This window comes from Betta splendens, chromosome 21 (assembly GCF_900634795.4).
Source record: "Betta splendens chromosome 21, fBetSpl5.4, whole genome shotgun sequence".
NCBI classification, from domain to species: Eukaryota; Metazoa; Chordata; class Actinopteri; order Anabantiformes; family Osphronemidae; genus Betta; species Betta splendens.
The window spans coordinates 8739782-8758300 of NC_040899.1; the positions used below are offsets into that span (position 1 = coordinate 8739782).

The 18519-nt window shown below is 46.3% G+C and overlaps 1 protein-coding gene across 6 annotated transcripts; it reads right to left on the reverse strand.

Moving 5' to 3' along the window:
* Positions 1-186: 186 nt before the first annotated feature.
* rapgef4a (Rap guanine nucleotide exchange factor 4a) lies at positions 187-16725 on the reverse strand. 6 transcript variants are annotated; one of them, XM_055504998.1, is made up of 31 exons: positions 16507-16725; positions 14927-15093; positions 14757-14845; positions 14025-14171; positions 8392-8464; positions 7326-7390; positions 6491-6541; positions 6308-6414; positions 5987-6108; positions 5730-5913; positions 5567-5651; positions 5417-5477; positions 5250-5326; positions 5028-5174; positions 4734-4849; positions 4022-4107; positions 3628-3733; positions 3403-3553; positions 3229-3317; positions 3078-3108; positions 2900-2978; positions 2660-2806; positions 2313-2410; positions 1997-2122; positions 1735-1913; positions 1557-1647; positions 1427-1477; positions 1191-1278; positions 1020-1084; positions 889-943; positions 187-799 (listed from the first exon to the last, which is right to left on the reverse strand). In XM_055504998.1, the coding sequence occupies exons 1-31, from the start codon at positions 16572-16574 to the stop codon at positions 672-674; spliced, it is 3129 nt and encodes a 1042-aa protein (XP_055360973.1). In that variant the 5' UTR covers positions 16575-16725; the 3' UTR covers positions 187-671. The 6 variants fall into 6 exon arrangements, with proteins under 6 accessions (XP_055360973.1, XP_028992535.1, XP_055360974.1 ...); XM_029136702.3 differs by having other exon boundaries at positions 14927-15069; positions 16507-16723; XM_055504999.1 differs by having other exon boundaries at positions 3628-3706; positions 16507-16723.
* Positions 16726-18519: the final 1794 nt, after the last annotated feature.

An 18519-nucleotide genomic window follows, 5' to 3' on the forward strand; every position in this document is an offset into this window, starting at 1 on the left:
AGGGTTAATCTTGATCTTAAACTATGTAAGTGCTATTGTAATAACACCAGGCCCCTATGGTTATTCTTGTAAATAAAATGGTTTACGGTATATTTGGCTGAAACACCTTCAAATTGTTAAACTGATTTAGTTGGAATAATTATAGTACTTTCAGAGTAAAGCAGTGATGAAAATGTGCCAAACACATACATTTAAAATATTTACTATTTACATCACAAAATGTTATCGGACATTTACTGCATGTCAGGCTTGAAAATGAACTGTGTGCTCACATGAATAAAAAGTCAAGCAATCGTAGCTCTGTGCATGCCGACATCAAAATAAATATTTGTACACAATTTAAAACACATAATAATCTCACAGACTTAAATCTGTGCAAATACTGGTTGATACAAAAATATTGACACGTCGACATATCACATTTTGAAGCTCACAGCACACAGTGTTTCTATGGGAACCGTTTTTCACTAATCTGATAAATGAGATCTTTAGGTTCTTCGCTGAGTTTGAGATGAGGCTGATGATGAGAGACTCTTCACATCACCAATCACTGTTCTGTAAAACCGCTGTAACAATAGGCTAAATAAGTCGATGGCAACTGATTCAATATCGCAATGTGACACCCAACCAGATGCAGCATTCGAGTGTAACATCAACGTCCCTGAGTGGTTTCAAGATCTTCGAGACTCAAGTCCATGAGAGAGCTGAGTTAGCGTTCTTTGGTTGTCGATCACATGGAGCTGACGAACATAAGCACGGACTTCTGGGTGGTTCTTGTTGGCCAGAGGTGAATCTGGAGCTGAGCGGAGAAAACTTTCTTGAAGCGTGTATGAAATGACTTGCTTATTAAGTATTTCCTCCCATCATGTGATGATCTTTGGGACTTACCGAACGGCTGCTTCCTGCAGTGTCTCACTATCTTCACCGTGTTAGCTATCATCCTCTAAGAAACAAAGCTATAATTAGCACCAGATATCAGCTGCTAACTGATTATTATGTCATCATTTCTAGATTCTCACCATTTTTTCAAAATTGACCAGATTGTCAATAAATGTCTTGTTTCCCTCGTGAGTGAATGTCATGTCTGTAGCAACAAAGAAGACGTCAGTGCAAAAGAGAAACCTGTGGTCCAATATTTCTGACATCTTGTGTTATTACGTAAAAATAGTCATTGCATAAATAGCTCTGACCTTTGATCAGCAGTGGCATAAAGGGAATGATAGGAGGCTCCAGTTTGGCAAAGGTCAGGCGGTATGCTCTGTGGTTCCTGGAAGGGTCCTGTGGAAAGAGTCACACTGCTCTGAGATCCACTGTCACTGTGGTAAAGGAAACCACCACAGTGGTGACTGAACACTAGTGACCGGCTGATGGAAACTCAAAGCTGGAGACGTTTAGAGGTGAAAATTGAAAAATGAGTTCCACTCACCATCAAATTTTCAAATTCACTGTAAAACTTTTTGAATTTGCTGGGAAGCTTCTGTGAACACAGATGACAGACGATGTGAACATGCAGCTAAGGCGGTTTTGAACAGACTCTGACTGCGGAACAAACCCACCTCCCAGGTCTGACTCAGCCTGCTCACTGCTGGATTACTCAGTCCCATGATCACAGCAAAGAAGGCGTTGAGGTTCCTGTACTCCTTACAGCTTCGTCAGGAAGCACCAAAACACAAAGTAGTAAAGACCCAGACTGGCAACTCACAGCTGTGTGGAAGTGCGATGAGGTTCACTCACTGTGCTGCAATCTTGATGAACTTCTTGAGAAGCTGGACCCGCTTGTTGAGTTGAGAGCAGAGACACATCTCCGTGACCACCCAGAACTGGATCTCGTTAAACCTCCTGAGGAACAGGTCCAGGTTCACAGTGGTTTTCTTGACGAGTGGCTTCCCAAAGGTGTGATAGATGAGTTCAAGCTGTTTGACGCCGTAGGAAAACACAATTTTATTGGTGCCACAACAAGTATTAGGTATCCTAGCACCTGATTCCTCTACTATACCTCATGTACACAGTGAAAAAGTTCCCAGTCATAGGAAGTCATGTGATAAGCCACATCCTTAGAGCTCAGCACCTCAAGAGCAGACAGTGACCCTGATGAAGGACCCTCCTGCTCAGGTAAAGGAGTCTAGAAACCAGGAAGTGACCAGAGTGATGCTAAAATCACAGGAAGCACGTTCATGAACCAAAATACAGCAAATATGAAAGAGTCAGTGAGAAGTATATATGTCCACTATGCGGTTCACTCAAGTGCAGCAGCCTCTAGATCTAATTTTACATGACCTGTGAAACTGTTAACTGTTGGGGTATTAACAAACCAGGGAGTCCAGCTGGTCCCTCCGACAGACAAACAGCCGCCCGTTCACGCTGAGAGTGGAAAACACGGAAACATCACCAGGCTTGAAGACGACTTTCTCTGTGGACGTGAAGCAGATCACGCTTCTTTTAAACGTAGCACACATTAAATGTACTGATGTGTTTTCATGTCGGTGTAACAGTTATTTCATGGGTCACCATGAAACGCAACATGGGTTTAACGGCATGTTGACATTCTTAGTTTTGGTCTGGATCTAGTTACATAAATAAAAAAACAGCAGAGAGCATAGAGTCCAACAGCTTATGTGCAGACTGATGGGTGTGAAGCCCTTGTCTGTGCTGCTCTCACCTCCTGCTGAGCTGAGGTTGACCAGGATCAGGTCCTCTGCCGAGCCCAGCTTGTCGGCCACAGCGCCGATGACCTCCCAGACCGACGCAGCCACAGGGACCCGGATGGTGGTGTAGGTGTGGTCACAGCAGTAGACTTTGAACAGAACTGGAAGCATGAACCAGAGCAAATATGAAATGGAGTAAGACGGATAAAAGCACTGGCTCTCCGCTTTACTGGTTTGTCTCATTGGTCACTCACTTTCATCACTACTCTTAATGGGCTGTCGCTTCTGAAGCTTCTCGTCTCCCGTGCTGAACTCCCGCAGCAGGACTTTGTGCTGTTATAAAAAAATACATGGATTTTACATTACAAAAAACAAAAACAGAATCTCTTTACATTACCTTTCATTTCAAATAAACATAACCACATAACTCACCTTTCTCTGTGAGACTCTGGCATCTTCTGCACTGAAGTGCGGAAAAAAAACTTTAATCCACACACATTATTGCATTTGTAGGCGAGCACAAATGTATCAGTGAATGCGCAGTAGCTGCTTAAAAATAAACCCATACAGGAAAGTCACATACTTGCACTTTACGAGCCTCTCCAGCTCTGATAGCTGGTCACTGAGGGCTTGAATCACTTTGGCATCATCAGATACAGCCATTAGGAACTTCTGCAGAAAAACAACACCACACGTATGTATTACGGAAAATACGATGGACATTTTGTCATTTTTCCTTCCATATCCACAGACTGACCTCCAGGAAGGCCCTTGCGGCGTCCTCCTCCTGCAGCTGATCTCCATGCACTGCAGCCCACTGCATCACCAGGCGGATCACCCTGCGCTTGTTGGTCAGCGTGTACTCCAGCTTCTCCTGTTTGGAGCCCTGGAGGGCCTGGGCGCGGTAGGTGCGCGGGGGGTTAAAGGTCAAAACGACCCGTTTGCTAACATTCGCTAATGCGACGCAGCACCGAAAGGATATTGGGCCATGAACACCGGAAACAGCTGAGCGTCCGGGATGAAGACGCGGTGCAGGAGCAGAAAGTCGTCCAAGGCTGAGTCTGAAACCGCGAAAGTAGAGAGAAGCTCTGCGAGGAGGTCATAAAAACGCATCAAAGGGTGTAGACGGGCATCGGGCCTCCGTCGCTGTCACCTGCGCGGGCTCATGGGAACCATATGGACCCAAACAAGCCAGAGTAAGTGGATCAGCTGTGTGATGTGGGGCAAATTATTCATGAGATCAAACAGGTCAGAGCAGAGCAGCAGGCAGCAAACAGAGAGAGCAGAGGGGATGGAATAGAAGAGAACCCTCCTCGACCGTCATCATTCTCATACGTTGTGTAGGGAGGTTCCGAACGGTTCCCCCTGAGCCGTACCTGACTCTGTGAATTGAGAATCCAATCGCATCATTTCAAGGAGGTGCTCCAAGATCTTCTCCGGCGTCCCAGACATCACCTTATATCTGGAGCGACACAGAATCAACCAGGCCGATCACTAATCAAGGAAGACCGGCTCTCAGGGCTTAATAGCGCCACTATGGCCCTCCGCTGATTTGTGTTACTTGAACGCGTGTCTCTGATTGCTTCATTTGATAACAATCCTATTTTCAATCAAAGAGTTCTTGGGCGGTTAAAGATTAGGGGGAGTCTGGGCTAAGTGCCGCCAGAGGAGCCGAGAAGGTGCAGGGACGTCTCCTCCGGAGGATCAACACAATCCAGCCGTGGTTGTTTTCATTCACAAGAGGGAGGCGCCCGGGCTCCCCCACGGCTCCCCCACGGCTCCCCCACTCGTGTGTGAGGAGCTCAGTTGATTAGAGGGTGACCCTGGAAGTATAATTGGGACTTGCCCAGGCCCTCTTTTCCCCCCGCGAGCTCATCATGGTCATTATCGTTATTACGTCTCGGCCACAGAGATCAGGGTGCAGTGACAGATGCCTCCATTAATAGCCAGGAACTTCCATTGTGATTAATTTATTTTGTGTGTATTAGTATCACACACTACCAAACCTGGAATATCTATCTTTACCTTCTGATATGCTCATAATACTTATGCTCGTGTGTTTATCTACTGGGCAGAGGGTAGATTTACTTGTAATGGGAGGAGGAGGCTCCACGGTTGGAGGTTCGACAGCTGCTCAGACTCTTCTCCAACACCAGAACGTCCTGCCCATGCTCCTTCAGACGCACCGTGTTGGCCTCCACATCCTTCACACACACAGAGAACACGTCAAAATATTAATGTAATCGTTAATTCCATATTTGTTTATTCCATAAGTGTTTATGATGACTTAGAGGAAGCAGAGGCTCCTGCAGGTAAACGTGTGCCTGCGCTGCTGAGCTTTGTCCAGCAGAGGGCGACATCTGCCTTTTTTTTTTACTGCACCCTCAGAATCCTGTTGAAGTCCTCCTTGTCCACTCTGAGGAAGTGGCAGTTGTCCTCCCGCAGGACGATGGAGGCGGCTCGGGGGGCGTCGTTGACGAGAGCCAGCTTCCCAAAGTCGTCTCCCTCGTGCAGCGTGCACACGACGCCCTGAGGAGCACGGATGAACGGGTCACCACGGAGCAGCGGCGTCAGCCTCATGCTCTACGCCTCAGAAATACACACCTTCCCATAGATGACGACGTTGACCGAACCCTTCAGGATAATGTACCAGGATGTGCCCTCCTCCCCTTGACTGAACACTGGGCCAGAACAGAAGCAGAGCAAAGCGTTGCTCGTCAGACACATAGTGAAAAGTGGGTTGACTCATTTTATTAAACCAAACTACTCACACACGGTTCCTGCCTTTGCGTGAGATTCAAAGATGAGCACTCCCGCCAGCTCCCTCTTTACCTGTGCGAGTTTATATTAATACAAATTCAACATGGTGGCTTTAAATGGGGGAACAGAATTTCCAGACTGGAGACAGTGACACCACTCACAGTAGTGGACAGGTGAGATAAGGCCTTTATATGGAGAAGCTCCTCATAGATGATCTCCAGATCCTCTGCTGTTCTCTCAGACGGACTGGAAAATAGCACGAATGCAAATCAAACCAGGGAAACGTTGTGCTGACTCAAGTTCCACGTGACCTTTGACCCTTACTGCTTCCTCAGGATCATCCTCATGTGGGCGTCGGGCCCGATCTGCGACAGCAGCAGCAGCGTGTCCTGCAGCTCCTCCTGGCTCTCCGTCCCCTCCTCCTCGCTCGGGAGCCGGGCGTCGTCCCGCTCGTCCTCCAGGAAGCGGTAGAACAGGTACTTGTCCTGGAAGCTCGGCTCCCGGTCCACTGCGGGACAACAGAGAGGCCGCGTTTAGACCGCCCGCCCGCCGCGGACGGGGTCACGCCGGGGTCTCCTCACCGTGGTTGAGGACGCCTTCCTCCAGCAGCACCTGCCACATGCCCACGGCCTGGGCCCGCGAGTGGACGCACGAGCTCTGCTGCATCTGCCAGTCCACCAGCTCGGTCCCCACACAGCACTGTCTAGGAAAGACACAGGGATGAGGCTTCACACAGCTGGCCGCGTATGTAATCTGTAAAGTGTTGCAGGTTAAATGAATAAATAAATCCTCCACGTGTTACATGGCCTCAGGTACATTTATTGCCGAGTCTCTACAGAACAGGCCCCCTACTGTGCAGCAGACATGGAGCAGCTGCCTCTAACATTAACGTAGTGACTTACCTGTACGTCTTCAGGTGGTACTTCCTGTCTCTGATCATGTGGGGCGCCCTGGAGAGGATGGCGTCGCGGAGGACCTTTCCCGCCCTCAGGATCTTCTCAGACGGAACCTGCGCAGAGGAAGGCATCCCACAGTGATGTAATAATGACAGAGCCCTGCTCACAGGAAGTGATGGCGTTTAATACCTGGGAAATGCATATGGGGTGGGGTTTGGCTGGACTGTCAGTCAATGACTTCTGCAAAATAAAATGAAATAAAAAATACGAAGATTTTAAATAAAAGACATCAAGGATAGGAAACATAAAAATTTAAGTGCTTCACAAGAGCATAAAGCACAAGAAGAAGAATCAAAGTGGTGAGTAGGTCATAAGTAACAGCATCTTCTTCTCTGTTGCACCTGACCCGCAGTTGACTCTGTGTCTATTAATTGTACATGACAATTGAACTGGCCCCATTAATTGAACAAGTGCTAAAATAAAATCTGTTACCGCAGTTCTGTCTGACGCATCGCTGTATGTGATGTGGTCTTTTCCTGCCAGGCCACGAGGTGGGCTGCAGGCCAGTGACATTTAAAATGCATTCCTCGCGCTTCACAGAGCAGCGTTAACTCATGCATTTATGGGAAAGCTTTAAAGCCTCATCACTTATTTACTAGAAAATTAGTCCAGAGAGTCAGAAACTGGGCTTTCGTCGTTATTATTAATAAAAAGTACATTGAGTATGTGTTTAGTGCACAACAGGATGTGTTTTTTATATAAGCCCTGTGTAAAAACAAAGCACCAGGCACCATCAATCTGCTGTAGTGCCACTCAATGGTCAGGAAACGACAACAGGAGAAAGGTGGGACAGGAACCGGTCTGGGTGGACTCCAGGAATCCAGTCACCTCCTCCTTTAGAATTAGACCCACTCACTGTACAGCGGCAGCAAAGGAAGCTCTCACATCAATCACGAGTCGGGGAGACGTCGCACAACGACAGCATTCTCTTAGCACTGCTGGTACTAAATAATGGGTCTCATACCTTGTCATGATGCGTGGAGACTGGAATACAGGAGTTGTTGCTTACATTCTCTTTATCCGGCATTCCTCGATGAGAAAAACAGAGAATGTGTAAAACAAGATGCCGGAAATGTAATGAAATAACAGAAGTTATTAAAAGTGTTTTACATATTTCTAAGACAGTCGTGATTGTACATAGTGGGAAAACTCTGCCCAGATTTATTTGAAACAGTTAGAAACTATTATGGCCTTTATACATTTCCATCTGGCCTCCTGTTTATTTCAGTCTAATCACATCAACAGGAAAGTAGCATATACAGCATGTAATTATAGACGCGTGACATGGAAACCAGAACAGACAAAATCTGAAGCTTAACTTGTCCGGAGAGAATAACAGTGGTTTGGTTTGGACATTTCAACCGTGAAAGCATTCAGTGGATGAGCTGCACTCGTTCATTCCTTCTGACTGTGTCCTGAAAGCTAAAAGCCTCCATCACGCACACTTTTACCCCGAAGTGCTGTAAAAGTGCTGCGTTTTGCCGCCAGGAGAACTGTTTAAAACATGTTTAATTTATTCGCCTCGGCTGCAGCGGTTACAAGCTGCTGTAAATGTACAGTACGAGAGAGAGAGGAGAGGGATTCCTGTAAATGTAGACATTCTGTGCTGTTAAAGCGCCGCTGCGACGCATCCCGACACAGACAGACAGTGAAACCGACGCATCGGCCCCGAAGGCGACAACACCGCAAATTCAATTCCACTCAATCACATCCCAAATGTACGAGGAGGACTTTCAGATTGTGACTTCTTAAAAACCGATCACCAGTGTTTTTCCCCCGGCCTGCTGCCAGTAAGCCGACGCGCTGGATGTTCTCACTGCTCGCTGCCTTTCATCATTTTTATGGCACATGACTTTAAACTTCCTGTGAGGACTCTGAGCAAAGATGCCATAAATCAGCACTGGGTTAAGTTGCACCAGAAAAGCATAAATAAGCGTATCGGGCTTGATCACAATGATAGAAGATATTGGATGAAAAAGTCTCCTAAATTACATTACACCACCAAAACATGTGAATGTGGAAGCACTTACTGTCAGCGTTGCAACCACTTTCCATCACACCACAGGGTGGAGCAAGAAGTTCAGCCATGCACTGGTGATATTTCTAAAAATATGTAAAACACAGGAACAAATCAGGCACAATTGTTTAAAAGGAATAATTGGCCGTTGCAATTGATGCTGCAGGAAAAATGCAATCATTCTTGAGACGTTTCAATCAGAACCAGAAATGTCAGTTTTATCAAGGAACAAGACGAAAAGGTCAGAGAATCAGCAAAGTAGCATCTATTGGACGTTTTAGCCTGAATCAGAGCAGAGCAGATGCTGGCCTCCCTGAAGACATGCAGCCAGCACAGCTAACGTGTGCTACGCCACAGTTCCAGTCCAGCCGCCCTGTTATTCTGCAGCTTCCTGTCTAATACGATGCCATAGAAAAATAAAGGGGCCAAAATGGGAAACCAACAGAGCTTAGATTTGGAAATACAGCATAGCACAAACAGTTTTGAACAATACAACTGCATGTGCCTTATTAGCATGAGTGTGGCCTGCAGCAGCACAGATGTTATGTAAGGAACAGCTCACATGTAAATGTTTGGGGTTTATGACACCAGTGCACAAAGATGTTAGTCTAAGTCACTGAGCGGTGTCTAAGAACAGCAACAACTACAATATACAAGATATTGGATGGATTTACTGTATATTTATATACAAGTGCATCAATACTGTTACGTGAGACCATAAGCAAATGCATTTGTAATTTTTATATCTGATTTAAACTCGTTTTTTTTTTTCAAAAAATTGTCAAGTAATCTGATGATACAAGACTAACTTGCGCTAGAAGACAAACAAAAACTGATTATGTGCCAAAGAAGCTGTGTTGTAGGTCAATAAAAAGCTGATTGAGCAGCACTTAGTGAGCGGCCGTTTCTCTCTACCTTCCCATCTTCTGCTCAGAGGAGGCTGAATGAAAGCTAGACCTCTGCAGCCATTTGTTCCTGGTTGGTAATGTGCTCTCAGAGGTCATGTTTTAAATTTAATTCTACCTCCTGATGTCAGTTAATCGCTTTAGCGGCCCATCGGGGGCTCACAGCTGTTTTCCTCAATCAAGCGATGTCTCAGTGACCTCATGTTTTAAGTAGTGCCGAACAAGAACACTGAGGTCTGAAAGACTGACTGTCAACATTATTCTTGGGTTAAAGAACTGTGTCCACTGAGAGGTGCACATGAAAACAACAGGTATCTTAATTACTGAGTTAATCGCCACCTTCAGAGTCGCTTACTTAAGCCTATCAGTCTGCTTTGACAATTAAAGGCTTTAGCATCACGGAGGAGGCTGGAGAATGAGCAGTGTATGAACAAATTAACTGCCTGTGCGCCAGGTGGGCTGCTGCCCTGGGGGACGGGGTGGGGGTGTCATTCAGAGGAGGATTAGCACAAAAAGCATCCTGTTTCTATTTTGTTAGCAGTGATGTTTCTGACTCACGGCTGACGCGACCCCTGACTCCAGATAAGCGTCTCAGGTGGTGTCGTATTATTGCTACAAAGCACACGAGCCCCAACGGGACCCAGAGACATGCAGGTGCATCAGCTGGTTCAAACAGATGCACCTGTCACCTTCTCCCACGCTATCAATGAACACGTTCAGTCGCGGCGAGAGATTAGGATCCGATGGTCCGAGTGGATTTGCTACACAGGCTTCACGAATAGGAAGAATTGAAGTGATCAGACAGATTTGGATCATTGAAGCCAAGAGCAGCTTAAGGCCACACCCTAATTACTTTCAATCTGATCTTTGGCAGATATTGGAAAATGTGTTTAACCAATAATTTCTTTTAAGATCATAAGCATCTCATATGGTTCACAAGCTCCGACAAACAAACAGAAATCAAAACAGAAACCAGATGTTATGCTTTTTGAAGTCAAGACGATCAGCTGTTCGTCTGTGTCCTCCCTTGGTCTCATCGGTACGTTACAGAGTCTATGTTTCAATCCTACCTGCTTCCTACAGGTGGTTTGTAGCCCGTAGTCTACATATCTCTGAATTATGTGCCAGCAAAATCATCATCGCTGTGAAACAAGTGCCCTGGCTTCCCAATTCATCCACAATCAGAAAATGAACTAAACTCAACTACCCACAAGATTTTTCAAGAGGTTTCATTTCACATGTGATTTCTTATCCTTAGTGATGTCAGTGTCTGTGCCTTTTATTGCAGGTGCTGAACTTCTGATGATTCAACTAAGCAGATGTTTGCCAGGCAGAGGTGAATGGTGGCCTTAAAGAGATACAACAGGCCACTGATCTTATGATCATAACTGGAAAATGCTTGAAAGACTTGTTCACTACTCTTATGTATCTATTATATAGTGATATGAGTAACAAAACCAGCATATACAATTATCTAATGATCTATTTATTGCTCATGTTTGGCCATAAACAGTCACGTGGGGCTGGAGTCGCTGCCAGCTGACACTGGGCATGACGAGAGGACCTGCACACGGTCACCCGTTAACCTGCTCTGCTCCACAGATGATGAGGTCACAGAGGGTTCGTCTCATGAAACCAGATGAGTGGAGATGTGAGCCATCTCCGTCCGTCCATCGGTTCAAGCTCCTCCTCAGTTTTTCATGCTTGAACACGTTATTGGATTGTGAGCAACGATGTGCATGGATGCACTTTCGTATTTAGAATAATTCACTCTGGATTACATAATCTGCATAGTGCAAACTGTCCCCACTGCGTTCCCTCATTATTCCGAACTCGTCCAGGCACACGACCGAAGGAAGGACCCGGGACCCTCACTTAATTTTTACTACTTGTATTTTGGTGTAGGTCTGCACTATCTGCAGGAGCAATTCTAAAAGGCAGTTTTAGTAGCCTTATTTTTATAGCTTAATAATGAAATGGATCAAAATATGAAAAAGTTTGAAAAACATTACCTAAAGATGCTAAAAGTGCTCCATGCAGCCCGTGATTGGCGTTAACGGCCAGAGGTCCTTCACACACATTCAGTCCAGGTGCAAACCAACAGTCCAGGCACGTAGGTCCGGTTCTAAGACGTCACACGAGCAGCATGGTTCAGCCCGCTCACCTCCGTGAGAGCAGCCAGCAGACTGTGACAGCCCGAGAGCGCGCAGGCTGCCGGTCAGCTGCCGACTCCTTCTGAGCAGCAGTTGCTAGGTGATTACTCAACCCCAGTCAGTGAGCATGCTCAGTCCCTTTCTCTCGCCTCAGCTGCCTCACAAACACGCACGCATACACATGCACAAACACACGCATGCACGCAAACACACACACACACACACGCACGCACGCACAGACACACGCACACACACACACACACACACACACACACACACACACACACACACACACACACACGTGACCATGAGTTTGTTCATTCCTGCAGAATAATGTCCTCTAATATACAAACACTGATTGCACATACGCCTCTGATACTTTTAACTTTTTGCAACTGGGAAATAAAATAAATAAAATAGTAATAGAATATAGTTGAGAGTTTCCCATTTTTTTTTTCTCATAAGTCAGCAGTTATTGTTATTAAATAGCCTGAGTTCTTCTTTTAAATTAAGCCATTTCATTCCTGTTATTACTGGATGTTGAGGACAAATCCAGAGCAGGTTTGAGTGAACGCCACAGCGTTGTAAATGTGAAATCTAACTCACTGAGACGACAGGAGAGTCCCTCAAGTGTTGAACGGCTGGAGAATTTGCGTGGCCTCGTTTTCCCAACCCCCCCACCTGGTCCTCAGACACCGGAGGGCTCGCTGCCCCCCTGCCACTTCCTGTTCATCAGCCCTCTCCACCCGGCTGCCTATGGACTGACGACACTGACACACCACTGCCTCCCCTGCACTGAAGCTCAGCACCCAACAGACACGCTCCAGGCACCAACGCATGTGGAAAACTGGATCCATTGCAAGTGAAATTACATAATTACATAGTTATATAGCATTAAGTAGTATTCATACTACTCTGTACTCTGTGATGTGTGATTTGCCACTTTGCATCACCATATAATGAAACGCTGACGTGACCGTAACACAGCCGCCTAAATAGATCGCCCCAAAGCCTACAATCACAGTTGTTTTAATCGCAGGGGTCATCGGAAGCAGGAAACAAAGTGAAGCGCAGATTAAGGATTGGGTCCCGCAAACTGCGGCCGGCGCTGAGTTCAGCCTCGGAGCCGCTGTGCTGAACCAACAAGCCCGCGGCTGCTCGCTCCATAGCAAAGCCCAGCATGAAAGCCTCCGGAGGAGTCAGCAGCAAAAGGTGCTCACGCACTGTGTGATCTGCTCATACGGGCTTCACACACACTGATGACGAATATGGATAGTGTGAAAAAAAAAGCGGTGACTCTAGGAAACAGGAGCAAAACAAGATTAAATGACTAAATGACTGATCTGGACCCATGAATACAGATATCACCCACGGGCTCATGAGCCCTGCTCACTCTGGCATAGTTCTGAGCATTTAACCAGAGGCAGTGGGACACATCTGTGTGGGAGGATGAGGAGGCAGCTTCATTCTCTCTCTCTCTCCGTATGCACATGGACGTCACGCATCTTAGCGGGTTCACGAGTTGCAACTGTCCCACAGCAGCATCGTGACGCCCCCAACTTTCCTCTGCAGCGCAGTCAGAGGACAATGAGGGACTCTCAGCTGCTCCCTGAGTCCGCCGGCTCCTGAGACAAAGCCAGCGCAGCAGTTTGACATAAGGATCCATATATTGATGCCAATGCTGTAAAGGGTTGTCGAGGTTTTAGGCTGAATTACATCCGGAGAGACTGCCGAGAGCAAACACATTTGATGAATGTGTTATCTGGTGTTAAAAATCTATTACATTGCTTATTAAACCTAAAAAGTCTCTTTAGACCAAACAGTCAAATATCAAATTCAAAATGTTTTGCTCAAACAAGTTTGTAATATTGTACCAAACACCTTCTTGGCTACAAAGCTACAGTCTGGGGGCAGATCTCTCAAGCCTCATTTGAAACAGACCTTACTGGAGATGAGGCCCCGGGGCAGAGGTGAAGCAGCCTAGTCCAGTCTGCACATGCTCCTCCACACACGCGCAGCCGGGCTCCTGTATCCCATTACGCTGCTTCTGACCGGCGCCCTGACGCAGACGCGCTGGCCTTTATTTAACCAGTTTATGTTCTCGGGCCCCGGAGGAAATGGGCCGTGGCTCTCAGGAAGCCGGCCCCGTGCACAGGGGCTCCAACGCAGCCGAGAAGCGTAGGCGATGGAGAGGTAAGTGTTCTTACCCCGCAGAAGAAACCCATAAAAACTGGTCCTCGTGTCTGCTCACATCGACTGATACGTTATAGTTTTATTATATAGGTTTTCCAGGATGCAGCCAGATGCATTTATGCTTTCATTTTATGGGTAATAGGTCTGTTTTATATTTTTGCTGAGGCTAATAAAATAAAGCCCATAACAGGACATCTGTATACACTCGTGCCCAGTAAGGGTCTGTTTAACGTTGTACCGCCATCTAGTGGTTAGAGGTTGTAAATCCTCTTTAAAATTAAAAACCCAAATACAACATATTGAAAACGTTAATGTACGTTGTTGTTGTTGTTTTGTTTAATGTTTTTTTTATCTCAGATGATGCTGATGTGACATTGTAGATGTGGGAGGCTCACCTTCCACAGAGATCTGAACTCCCTCTGTTCCACGCGGAGCAGCTCACTGACCTCCCGCGTAACAATGGTGGCATGTCGAGGAGTGTTGTCCAGGATGGATTCCCCGAACGCCGTGCCAGCGCCCAGCGTGCATATAGTGACAGCATCCTGCAACGGGCACAGAGGGGGTTTTCTACGTGGATCATCCAGAAGTGATGTAGACCAGAAGCCTGAAGCCTTTACTGAGAACTGATCAGATCACTCTCCGAGGTTAGAGGCAATCACCCGCAACACTTGTGTTTGCTACATGGATACACTTCAGTCTGCACAGAATGACTCCAATCAGCGCACGCTGAGGTGTACCACGTATTAAAAACTATTCAGAAATGTCTCTCAGCCTAACAAGCGAAATCCATGCCACACTCCCAACGTGTGCGATGAGCATCGAGTGGGGATGAGCTAATTCAAACGAAGGAAGGAGAGGCTGCAGCTTCGAGGGCTAATTTGGAGAATTAGCGAAGCAAGTCGCTATTTATTCAACATGAAAATAGATCTGGGTAAAGGTGATGCTGTGTATTATGAAGATGCTTCCCGGTCTCGCATCAGCATCCGCATCCGCATCCGCATCAGCATCAGCATCAGCATCAGCATCAGCATCAGCATCAGCATCAGCATCAGCATCAGCATCAGCATCAGCATCAGCATCAGCATCAGCATCAGCATCAGCATCGTGTGACGTTCGTGGTACCGTACGTGGTAGCGTGACGTCTCGGACACCTTGACATCCAGCGAGCCGGAGAGGACGGCGTACCAGCTGGTGCCGATGTCGCCCTGCCGATACACTGAAACACAGAGACAGAGCAGCGCGTGAGCGGCGGAAGCCCCTTTTTCCTGCCCAGACGTTGTGCCGTGCGGTGGCCTACGGGTGATGCCTTTCTCCAGGCACTCGTAGAAGCCGCACAGGCAGATCTGCTGCAGCAGGCTGGGGTGGAACCGCTCCAAGGCCTTGACGCTTCTCAGCCGCGCCAGAATTATGCCCACGTCCTCGCCAGAGCGCTCCGCGGGCCTGGAGAATTGGAGAGGTCGAAGGCTATGACACGAAAGAATGAGAGGAATCTACAGCACAGTAAAGAGGCTGCAGACCCTTCACACACAGCAGAATCACTGAGGCCCTGAAAGCTCCTAAGTTCCTAAATACAATGCAATGCAGTTTTTCTATTTCTTGTAATTCTGCATTATTTAAAATATAAAACAGCATCAATCATAGTTCACAGCCACAAACAATCCTCTGGCTGCGCAAACAGTTTATTCTCCTGTGTTATCTGCTCCATCGCATTGTGTTTTCACTGGGTCACTAAAGCGAGCCATTCTGCCCCGACTACTTCCTGGTAGTGTCTCAGACCGCTGCGATTGCCTGCGCCTCGCGATAAGGCTGTTTGAACACCCGGTGTGTGTGGTCGCGTGCGTGAGGGCCCCGGGTCGACCCCGCGTCGCCGTCAGCACAGCGAGAACAACGAGGCAGGAGACAAAGACGCGTGGGCGCCTGCGTTGCAGATACGTCCATCTGGACAGAATGTTTTCACCCTGAGGAACGGAACTTGGTACAAAACGTGCTTCTAATTCGCCCTCCGGGATCAGAGTAGGCATTTTGACTAGGAGAAGGTGAGTCATTAGGGTCGGAGCTTTCTTCAGCTGACCAGAGCATAGTACTGTGTAAACACTCAGGGCTCAGTGCGTCACCGTACTTTGGACCTGTCTTCATCCTGTGAAGCAGCACCACTCACCGCGTTATTTTTAAAGTGAGAATCAGGTCATGTCACTGAAGCGGGACCTCGCAGCTGCTTATTGGTTTAGTTCAGCTGTGGGCAGGTGTGCATACAGGAGTGTTTACGAGAAGTGCATGTAAATGCTCAATGTAGAGAGCTCTGACATATCAAACTCAAAAATTTAAAATTAATTTTACAATCACTTCTGTTTCACAGCAAATTAAAAAAACAGCTATATGTGTTATTTTTTCCCTATAAATCTAGATTTTATTTCTGAAATGTGTGACCATGTGTTCAGTTGTCATACAACTGTACACACGCCTTCTAGAATCTCTACATTTTTACAGCAAGCAGGCTTCACAAGAATTACTGGCCACATCATTGTATAAGCAACTGTACAAAGCACATAGAAAAAATCACAATATTTACCCACTCTAAGTAACTACCTGTAACAGCTGGAGGGCTCTAAGTGATAAATCAGTCCGTCGGGTGCAACACCTCGTCTGTCTAATTAGTCGCCCAAAGTATTGATCCATAAGCTGCTCCCATCAAGTACTCGTCTTCATATTAACACGTGGCGCCGACATGAATATCCTGTTTCAGTCTCACCAGCACATTGACATTAACTATGGAGCTCACGTCAGTGTTTTATTCAGGTATGAGCCCAGGCTCATCTAAACAGCGTCAATGCGCCGTCGTTCGCTGAAATCTGACATGATCGGACTTTAACGCTTTACCTCTTATCCAGACAAACAACCCACTCGGCAGATTCCGACGAACGCGAAGAAGTGTGCGCCGCAACCATCTTTCGAGCCTGCTGCTGCTGCTGATGATGATGATGATGGTGATGATGAGGACGATGCGGCGTAGGAGGAGGGAAACGCGGCTGCACCTACGGCAGAGCTGCTTGGTTCCACGCGCGCACTCTCTGCTGCAGACGATCACCTGTTCTGCAGGAGCGTCTTAAGCGAGGGGCCGGTGGTGACGGTGGGGCGGTCGAGTTAAACGTGACTTCATCGAAGCTTGAAGCTTTTCAGGTTAACATTTAGTTCTAAAGAAGTTAACAACATCAAGGAGGTATTTTAGTTTGTAGAAGAACGTTTTATTTCCACTGGGCTCTCATTCAAATGTCTATTTTTATTTAAAACCCTTTATATAAATATGAGTTTACTTTTATGGCTGTCTTGGTGCAACATCTTGTTTTTGTAAAATATAATAATACTTAATAACAATATTGATATTTGCTTTAGAAGTGAGAACTGTAGCCCACATATTCTACTGTAGCAGCTCGTAATGTTTGTTTTTTTTAACTCCCACTGATCCCTGCTGTTAAAAACGTGATTGTGAGGTTGAGTTTGTCACGAACGGAGACTGAGACTTTTATTTTGAGAGTTTTCAATATGACGCCTGAGGGGAAAAGGGTGAACAGGTGGTACATGGGACGGCGGCAGGTGAGGGGTGTGGGCACGTGCGCCAGGAGGCGACGTCTGTCCAGGATGTTTGTAGCGATAAGCGTGCTGGTACAGAACAGCATCCTCAGCGTCATCATCAGCATCTGCATAACAGCTCGTGACTGACTCCGACTTCAGCGGATGCCTCGCTCATGAGTGAATGACTTCTACCTGCCTCCTGAAGCAACACTTAATCACCTTCTTTCAGAACTAGAAGCATTTCCATAATGGTTCAGGAAAATAGGTTGTCATTAGTCACTTGCAGTTACCGTGGCAACACACTGTGACGAAGACAGAAGTATAGACTGTGGTGCAGCTCAATAATACAACATGTCCAAGAGAAATTTATTAGAAAGCATTCAAAACTTCATTTTATAGAGTTTATTGAGGTTAGCGTTGGGATCTGGCTTAAACTTATTGGTTTCCACCCACAGTCCAGAGACATGTGGTCGGGTTAACTGGAGACTCTCAGTTGCCTGTGGCTGTGAATGTGAGAGTGGGTGGTGTGGTGTGGTGTAGCCCGCCTCTCGGCCAAATGACGGCTAATTACAACCAACACATTTTTTATTTCTAATGTATATGTCACTTAAACACATTGTAAAGAGGAGGCGTTTCCATGGGCAGGGCAGCAGGTGACGGCCCACAGGGTTTCACCTCTGGACCTTTAAAATGTGATGAGAGTGTGATTATTATGTTGACGTTGAGTCACGGCACCTGGGCTTCGTGCTCGTAGGATGAAATGTTTTATTACTCATCCAAGAAGCGGAATCAGTCGGAGGAAAGTTAGCAGAAGCTTCCAATTCGTCCTCCACGGTGGTTTCATCTATAAACCAACCTGAACAGGCTCATTAAGTGCCAGCATTTAAAACATGTATGTTTTTATCGTCAGACAAGTCTTTTGCCTTTTATAAGTGTTTGCTCAGTGTGTTCATAGGTTTAATGCAATTAAATTGCAATTTATTGCATTTAATTTAATTAAATTATTGTTCTTGTTCCTCTGAGTCTCAGGCTGGTCCGTTGTCTTTCTGGATTGGAGTGAGGTTGTTGTCAAAGGTTGACTTAGAGATTTCCATTTTCTTTCTGTTTACCGACCACAAGATGGCAGCATTTACTTTGTAAATTCGGCTAAAACATATCGCTTACGTCACATTTTTTACGATTTAAAAGTTTGTAACAAAACTTTTTTTGTAAATATGTTGTTTTGTATTCATATTGTCTGCTTTGTTGGTCTGTCTTGTGCCTCATAACACAAATTTTAGTTGAAATGAAAAGATGAAATGCAACTTAAAAACTTGTACT